A 9,690-nucleotide genomic window follows, 5' to 3' on the forward strand; every position below is an offset into this window, starting at 1 on the left:
AGACAAAACGTGGGGGGCAGTGTTCTGCTTCTGGCTGGCCTGTGCCTTTTTGCGCACATCCTACAAAAATAAAACAATAATCTTTCAAATTGCTAGAATGAAGTATAACAAGTTAATGTTTTTTGAAAAACAACTTAAATGGCAAGGAACACACCTCCCAAGAAGGGTCTCAGCGAGTCTGGCAAAACTGGACCCATTTTTCCTTGCTGATGCCATATTTCTCACAGACAATGTCCTCCACACCGTCCTGATCGGCTGCAAGGGCTCATTTCCTCGTGAGGTCTGATTTAAATTGCCTCCATCTCTCGCCCATGGTCTGAAGTAACTTCCTTTTCGTCGTACTATTAGAAGCCTCTAGGATTTCAAATTCTCCGTGAAAACATCAAATAAGGTTTATTTGTTACAATAATGTATTTTTTAGCTATTAATTAAACAAAATCAAATAAGAAAAGAAAAATACCTGAATATCCTCCCAAATCAGGTCCTTCTGAGCAGTAGGGACCTTCGTCCACCTTCTCGTAGGTGACGTCCACCTTATCACGTGCCACAATCCCCAAATATGTTCTTAATTTCACTCCACCCATACCTAGCCTTCACATTAACCAGACTTAACACTGTAGACAACAGGGTTAAGGAATTCTTGCACCCTATATACAAAGGCTTCTTTGAATCACTCTGCAATCCTTCATACACAGGGGCGTGTGCGTGCTGGAAAGACTCTTGTCTAAGGTCACGAATCATGTCCTCCAACCGATCTCCCATTTCTACATCAAACAGATCAGATTGGGACCCACTCTGCATGTCTGTCACTTCACCATGCCATATCCATGTCGTGTAATTCTTCTTAATCCCATCACACAATAGATGGTCTCGTATGTCGTCCAGTAGTTGTCATCTTCCATTCAAACAGTTGATGCAAGGACAATAATATTTTCCTTCTTCATTCGGTCGACCTCTTTTTGAAGCAAATTGCAAGAACTGCTCGACACCATTCTCATATTCTGGGCTCATGTGACTTTGATTCATTCAACTTCGATCCATCTAACCAATTCCATGCATGAAAATCTCACTTTTTTTATTTATAGGTGTGGCCCTATCCCATTTAGGAAGACTGTCTTTTATGTTAGCTTCAAATGTCAGGGTTAGCATTATTTTGAAAATTTTGACTAAATTTCGACAGCATTTCACATTGGTCTCTAAGTACACGACATGACATCGGTGAAATGAATTTCCCGATAATCAAGTATGCACTCAGAGAACAACTTGAAATGCATTGAACCAAAATTTCATCAAATTAATCAAAATAATAATAACCTTAACGAATGAATCTAACATAAAAATGCTAGTCTCCCCAAACTGTCCAAAGGGACAATTCAAGACCAAATACAATGACTAATGCAAACTGTCCGCAAGAATCATTGCATTCAGTCTTAAACGGAAATCTAAGGTTCACTCAGCATGAACAACAGTTGTTTATATAGAAAATTACATTCATGATGTACAAGAACATACAAAATATAAATTTCAATTACAGACAAATATCGACATCAATAGTTGTTTGTATACCATATAACATTCATGACATACAAGAACATACAATGACATCAACAGTTGTCTGTGTGTGTCTCTGTGTGTGTGTGTGTGTGTGTGTGTGTGTGTGTGTGTGTGTGTGTGTCTATCATGAGGACATTTGGAAAATATGCCCAAGAAATGAGGACATTTGGAAAACAAAGATACTTAGGTAATATGCAGGTTCTACTCAGGGGTTGTTGCCGGAGCTAGGGAAGCGTTGTTATGTGGTGTATCGACATTATCAATATCATTAAATTGGTAAATTGATGATTCTACACATTTTTTTAAAATTGTGCTAAAGCTGGGTGTTATGAACTAATATCATGTCCTGTTGTAGGAAGAAGGATGAAAGTCAGGAAAACAATTTCAAGGATGTTGTATCAGTCTGTTTACTATTAATAAACACAACTATTAGGGATGTTGAAAAGGGAACTTTTCCCAAAAGCTGCCTTTTAAATGTAGAAATTTCGACATCTCCTTTGAGTAACAAGGTTTGTAAATTTTGTATATATTGGATAACTTTTCCATATGTTTTGGTGTACTAAGAAAATGTTGTAGGCATTGGGCCATATGGTGTACAAAATTTAGTGTGCATGATAATATTCTTGCTGATTAGATTCTAATGTTTTAAAACATTTCACAGTTAGATGGGGAGTGTTTTATAATATTCTTTGGTTTATTGTTTACTTGTATGCAATGTAATAGTTTTTTTTAATAGGGCTTCAAATTAACCAAGCAAAGTATGTGGAGATCCACTCCAAACTGGCTAGCTGTTTCCACCAGCCATTATCCAACCGGTCATTTCTTGGCCAATCAAGGTGGCCTTGGTCTTCAGTTTGCACAGCTTGGCCAAGATGCTTCTGTAGCTGTAGGTGTCCTACATACATATCATGTCTTTTTGTTCTCTGTAATCTGAAGGGATTTTAATGCTTCTAATCTAGTATAATGATGGTACTCAAATCTCGCTCACATTTATCTACTAATGAAGTCACTTGAAAGTGGATACGTAAGTTGGAATAGTGTCTTTTCGATTAACATTTTTATTTTCCATATTGGTGCATGCTACTATGCCGGTATCTTCCGGTGCTAGCAATTTTCCCTCATTCTGACCGATTCTTGCATGTGATCTGGTGGAACAGGTCACAGTGACTCCACTGTCTATTTCTCCTCATATTGAGACTGTTATTCAAATGGCAGCTTCTGATTGGATTTCTGTTGTGCTTCTTGGTGAATAACAAATTTGGTATGATTGCGTACATTTGAGATTTATGATGATTCTTTTTTATTTTTTTTCTTAAAGCAATGATGGAGCAGAAGCGTTAGTCACACCAATTCAATAGTGGATTTCCACTTGTAGTATTTTTCTTTTTCTATATTTTTTGTTCCCTTCTTCATTGTTTCAGTTCCTTTTGGTGACTTAGTTGTTTCTGATTTGAAGAAAATGCTTCTTGTAATTTCTTGGGCATATTTTAGAATCTTGTGAAAAATGAGGACATTTGGAAAACAAAGATACTTAGGATTGAAGAGAGGTATGATTTTTCCCGTCATGAGGGTGTGTTTTTGCCGAGACAAGTAAATTTGAAAGCATGAATAAGCTGCAAAACCAATTGGAGAAAGTGGAGTCTGTTACTCAAGATCTTGAAGAAGGGCTTGAGTTTCTATTTAGGCATTTAATAAACACTAGGGGCATTGTTAGATCCTGTGGTTATCCTATAAATTCTAGTGCAGATCCTGTGGCAACAACAGAACGAGAGTAATTGAAGTTTGTTTAACTTTTGAAGGGAACAATTTGGAAAAGGAAGGAAGAGTTTTCAGAATTTCTTGGAGCAAAGTTTGCTTAAAGGGAAGAATTGGTTGAAACCTAAGTGCTGAGCATAATAATAAAGCTCCAAAAAGAGCTATTCTGAGGTGGAAATTGTAGTTGAGAAGGAGAGGGACAAAAATAGCCACCTAGGGACACCAAAATAGGTGATTTGACAAATGGAACCACTTCATGTCCTGAAATCTTCTTTTTTTTTGGCATTTCATGTCCAATAACCAATTCTTTATTTGGAAAGTGCCAAAATCCTTAATGTAACATAATCAAACACACTTCAAAAACTATAACATGCCTAATTCAATCCACAACATTTAATGGATAACAACCCAGAAACAACAGCTAATGTAAATAACCAATTACAACTTGTATTTGAAATTACCTGGATGACTGTCTTTGATACAACAAATGCTTCAATCTTTTTCCAGTCACTATCAAATCTGATACATAATGAAGAAAAAAAAACAATATGAGATAATGCAAAAGGATGGTACTAAGGCAATAAAAGGGAAAAACAAACAAATAACTTACATATCCTAAAATATCAATTAGATATCATAAAGCTTCTTAGATATGGACAAACATGGAATAAGCTTTACTTCTTGGATATGTTTTATGTTATTGTGAGATGTTCAAGCAGCTTAAATACAGCATATCCACAAAGTTGTTAATCTTGTGACCTGTTAAAGAGCCTGTACTTTGAGGATCATTATAGTTGTAGTTTATTTAGTTTGATAGCAACTATAGGATACTTGGGAATTGTTTAGTTGTGCTCATTTAGGTTGGGGGTGGTTCTTTTTAATTTTTGGGATTTAAGTGTTTTTGATTTGCTTAACTTCGAGGTTGAAGTGGTAGGATGTCCTTGTGCAATGTCAAAAGCAAATATTTACACGTCTGATATGTATATCACACGCTGATGTATGTCTCAAAATCCAGGTTCTTGACAAGGAGGCGTTTCAAAAGTAGATGTTGGAGAAGCTTATATGGATTTGTTCCGTTATGCTTGTTGGAGCACGACATGGAGGGGTTTCTGTAGGTGTTGTGGAAAAGGAATTTCGCACTGAAGTAAGTTTCAGAATTGACATATTCTCAAAGTTAATATGCTAATTTTGTTAAACTTGTTTGGATAAGCTTCTTGATTAATATTTATATAGGAGAATAAAATAAGAAGGAAAAAAGTTTCTTCAGAAAACTAAAATTAACTTATGCATTAGTTAAAATCAACTTTTTTTCAAAAAGTTCATTTTAACTTATGTTAAGTTAATTGTAGGTTATGGGAGACAATTTATTTCATCTTTTTTCTTTTTATTTTCTTTTCTCATAAGTGCTTATGGAGAAACTTATCCAAACATGGTCTTAATGAATGACATTTCGTTTGATTGGAAGACAATATTAGATGTACATGATCTGATTAAAATTGGGTAGTTAATAGGATGGTTTGCAATCAATATCCTCTCTCTCTTATATATGTATGTGTGTGTGTGTGTGTGTGTGTGTGTGTGTTTTGTTGTTTTGGATCTTGAAGAGGTGTCTACCCACTACTCAATGACCGTTCTCAATTCCTATGGCTGAGTCTTGGGTGAAATCAAGTTAACATGAAATATGTTCAAATTTGGTTGGATTTGATTTGCTTGAAGGGTTGATCCAGGACTAAAGGAGCTCTGTCCAAAATGGGTGACCTGATATTGAACTTGATTTGTTGCCTTGAATGAAATCTATGATATATAAATTGTAAATAAACTATGTTTGTCATACAAATTTGGGCATAAAATGTGGGCCATAACAAGAGAAGGAAGAAAATGTAGAGATTTTTTTACAAACATCTATAGCTAATATTGATAACGTATTCAACGCTAAAAATGTTAACACTGCAATGAGAACTGACTGATGTTTGCACTTTCAGTTGTCTAGCCTTATAACAGAACTAGCATCAACAGCAACAAATGAAAAGAGGTTAACATTTGAAGAAGCCATGGAAGAGTGCTTATGTGCATATTCTCCAACTGTAGCCCTCTTTCCCACAACAGTTAAGGAGGTAAATGATAGGGTTAGTGGAATAAATATTGGAGTCACTAGATATATAAGTTCTTATCTTGGTTATACTTGAACTTGCAGTTCAAATGGAGAAATGGTTGGTTTTGTTCTCTCTCTAAGAAGGCTACTGCCCAAGGCAAGCCATACTCATGTGCTTTGCATTCCCAATGGCTAAAACAGTTGAGAATTGTATGAAGCTTGAACTCTAGTGTGTGTGTGTGTGATGTGTGCAGTAGGTTACCAGCTTCTAAGAGTTATGTAGACTTAGGGTGTGTTTGACCTATTCAACTCTCCCCTTTCTTTTATTTTATTACTTTGGAATGTGTAAAACCTCCGTCCAGTCATGGTGAAACGAGTTTCCATACACACACTTAGCCACTAACAAGTGATATAGTTTCCTGAGTGTAAGTTTAATTTAGTTAATAAAGTTCAAATTTCATTTCCTTCCATTATATCGCTTCAAAACAATTTTGTTGACTTACACACTTGAATCCAAAAACAATTGTATTGACGCATTTTTACGTGTCTCTTTGAAAGGGAAATAAAGAGATCTGTCAACACTGAGGACGCGTTTGGTAAGGGAGAAATTTTTTTATATTCGAAAATTATGATTCGTGAGAAAGTCTATTTATGGGAATCTTAGAATAAATTGTTTACATTATATTAGTACTTAGAATAACTAAAAGGATAATAAATTATGTCTTAATTAGTTTAATAAAATAGGTGTTGTTACTAGTAAAAGTGGCCAGTCATACATAAGTGGCTTAGATTAAATATAGAATTGAACCAAAGTGACTCTAGTTTAATTAGTTGGGGGTTTCTAGTCTCACCCCCAAATCTCATCCCCCAGCATTGGTAAAATTACCTACCTACCATCTTCCCTCACAATCTTCTCTTACGACACTCCCACCATCTCTTCTCTTCTTTTTTTACAGCACATCCTAGGGGCAGGAGGTTAACATCAACATTGGTATAGAGAATGGAGAGTATAGTATAGTAGGGTTTGGTTATTTATATAGAATAATGAAATGAGCATGGAGAGTGTTGGTTGGTGGGGGAGAAGGAGTAAGTACAGTCTGTAAAGGACAAGCCCTTCATCCTCTCCTCTCCCCAATTTCATTCACTACTCTACCGTTTGGGTGTTCCTACTACTACTGCTACTACCTTGATGATGGATACATAGACTTCTCTCTCTCTCTCTCTCTGATTGATTATGCTAGAGTGGACAACAAGTAAGAAAATATGAGCATGTCTTGTAGAGGGAAAGGAGTGGGAGGGTGCAAATAGAATGATGCACCCACTATTCCTAATATCCATTCTCACATGGGATGGGGTTTCTATCTTCTACCATTGATTTGAATGATCAATCATCTCATTCTCCCTCAACGGATCCTTCCTCTACATTGCTACAACTTACTTAATAAAGAAAATGACAGTGATATATCTTTGGGTACAATAGTTTATTAAACAATAATTAGTTATCAACATTTGTGGTTCTAAATAATAAGGAGTTAAACAGGTTTAAATTCAACATAAATAACACAAATATTGAGAAAATTTTAGGTCCATTATTTATTCAAGTTTTAGGTTAGTTAAAAGAAGTTGAGCAAAATAAAAATTAGGTTAATAAGAATATTAGCTGGGTGTGGGGATAAAATTAATTTCTGTAAAGATAAATGGTTGAGGAAGGATTGTAACCTTGAGCAGCAGTATAATCAGTTGTTTATGATTAGTAGACAGCAGAATAATACCATCTCTATGATAGGAAATTTTTCTCAGGGTAATTGGAGATGGGACTTGAAGTGGAGGAGGAATTTATTTGACCATGAGGATGATGTAGCAGTGGCTTTTATGGAAGAAATCAATGATATCCCTATTCAGAGTCATCTGTATGATAACATGTTGTGGAAAGCTGATCCTAGTGGTGTGTATTCCACTAAGTCAGCTTATAGAATATTGGTGACTTGCAATAGACATGTTTCAGATGTAAACATTTTCCAGACAATTTGGAAGTTGAAAATCCCCCCAAGGGCAGCGGTTTTCTCTTGGAGACTTATTAAAGATAGGCTCCCTACTAGGCATAACCTTCTTAGAAGAAATGTGTCCATTCAGGAATCTGGATGTCCTCTCTGTGGGAATGAGCAAGAGGAGGCTGGTCACCTGTTTTTCAACTGCAAAATGACTAGAGGCTTATGGTGGGAATCCATGAGGTGGAATTTGTAGGAGCACTTTCAGTTTCTCCAGCATCTCACTTTGTCCAATTCTGTGATGGTTTTGGTGGTGCAGGGAGAAATCATAGAAGATGGTGTGGATGGTGGATTGCATTAACTAGTTCTATATGGCAGCATAGGAATCTATTGATTTTCTAGGGCAATCCTTTTGACTCATCCAAAGTGATGGATGATGCTTTATTCCTAGCATGGTCCTGGCTAAAAGTTAGAGAGAAAGATTTCAAAACTCCTTTTAACCATTGGTCTTCCAATCTTGCGGAGTCTTTTGGTTAATCTGGGTTGGGTATCTTTATCTTATGTGGTGGGGTCCTGGTTGGGTTTTTTCTTTGTTTTTGGAGGGTGGCACCATAGGTGTCTTGTATTTGTTTATATTTCACCAGTACCTCTGGTACTGCTATGTTTCTTATTAATAATATATATTTTCTGCCTTCCAAAAAAAAAAGAATATTAGCTGGGTTAATTTAATGACTCAATAATTACTTATTAATTTATTATCTTTTCCTAGTATGTAAGTCACTTATATACCTACCTTCTCTAGTCTTTGGCTTGTTTGCCAAATTTTATAAAGTTACACTTTTAATTAGTTTTTATAAAATGTAAATTTTATCAATTTAGTGATTAAAATAAATCAAGGTTTTTACTTGTTATGGACCAACGCTTGTTATGGACCAATTCTTAAGGCCTGACCTAGCCTATTTCAAATCCCAGGCTGGTCTGATAAGCCATGAATTAACTTTGTCACCTCATTCTCAGTCTCGCCAACGAAAGAATAGTAGTCCCAAATTTTCCATCAATCTAATTCTATTTTAATTTATTATTTTAATTTCTAGCCATGATTGTTTCTGTTTCTTTGGATTTAGCTCTAGTCTTTTGTGTTGGAAACAGTTTCTTGTTCTGATTCAGCTCTAGTTTTGTGTTTGACAGTAAATTAAAAAGAGAAAACAAATCACAAAGTGCATACAATGGGGGAACACATGAATGCATCATATGGTAATCGATTACATGTTGAAAATTCAAATTCAAAACCTTTTTCAACAGTTATTTCTCAACCCTGTCTTCTGGTAATCGATTACACTTCCTGGTAATCGATTACCAGAGCCTTGCATGTCTTGAAAGCACTTTGTTTTAAGGCAAGATTTGGTCTTTAGTGAATCTTGAAACAAGGCTTTGTTTGTTGAAGCAACTTGAATTATTCTTGAAGCAAATGCTTATTATTTGAAGCAGCCTTGTTTGATTCTTCTTAGACATCATCAAAATCATGTATACATACATTCACAGATGATCCCCTATATATGATGACACTGACCATCCCATATCTTTTTTTGAAGCCGTTGCAGGTTATGTGGGATGCTACGGCGTTCGGGGTGTTTAACCAAGACATCCCCTTGTACATAAAGCATGAAGATCTATCTGAAATAGCACAAGGTGGTCAATGTCTCAACATCTCTGTTATACAGTTGTGGATTATGTAAGTCGATCAATTTACATTATTGTTAATTTTCTAAGTTATTGTTTTAAATTGATACATAATTTACTTTGTCTTCACAACAATAGGCATCTGACTAAGACAAGTATGTGAGTGGTGAATTCCGGTGTGTATAAATTCCTCGAGCCACAGTCCATCCACAGATTTGGGCAATCGCAATTTGAATAAAAAAGTTACATGAAGAACTGGATGCAGAATTCAAAATGGGATGTCTACCTAGGAGCCTACCTGAATGGGTAAGTATAATTGAACAAATGAATTTAAATACTGTATAATACTACAATAACCTATATTGGTCTCCACTGCAGTGCACACTGACAAATAGTGGTCATTTTGCCTAAGGAAAATCTTGTTGTCTGGTTTTGTTCCTTGCATAATAGGTCATACTACCTTAAAGGAATAATTAACAGATCAGTGTTGTTTTTCAATACATTTGAATTACTATTGCTTAGCAACATCAATATTTTAATGTTTCTTGTATTCAATAGTGCTTTGAAAGAACTGGACAATACTCCACAACAAAAATCCAAGGCTAGTGCTAGGTGGATTGT

General features: G+C 35.6%; 1 protein-coding gene and 1 pseudogene across 1 annotated transcript; both read left to right on the forward strand.

Moving 5' to 3' along the window:
* Nucleotides 1-864: 864 nt before the first annotated feature.
* LOC114409815 lies at nt 865-3,041 on the forward strand (annotated as a pseudogene).
* A 1,287-nt stretch (nt 3,042-4,328) lies between these two features.
* On the forward strand, nt 4,329-5,874 carry LOC114404173. The gene is made up of 3 exons (XM_028367284.1): nt 4,329-4,453; nt 5,292-5,423; nt 5,504-5,874. The coding sequence occupies exons 1-3, from the start codon at nt 4,355-4,357 to the stop codon at nt 5,615-5,617; spliced, it is 345 nt and encodes a 114-aa protein (XP_028223085.1). The 5' UTR covers nt 4,329-4,354; the 3' UTR covers nt 5,618-5,874.
* The last annotated feature ends 3,816 nt before the right edge of the window (nt 5,875-9,690 follow it).

Source organism: Glycine soja, chromosome 1, assembly GCF_004193775.1.
Source record: "Glycine soja cultivar W05 chromosome 1, ASM419377v2, whole genome shotgun sequence".
Lineage (NCBI taxonomy): Eukaryota > Viridiplantae > Streptophyta > Magnoliopsida > Fabales > Fabaceae > Glycine > Glycine soja.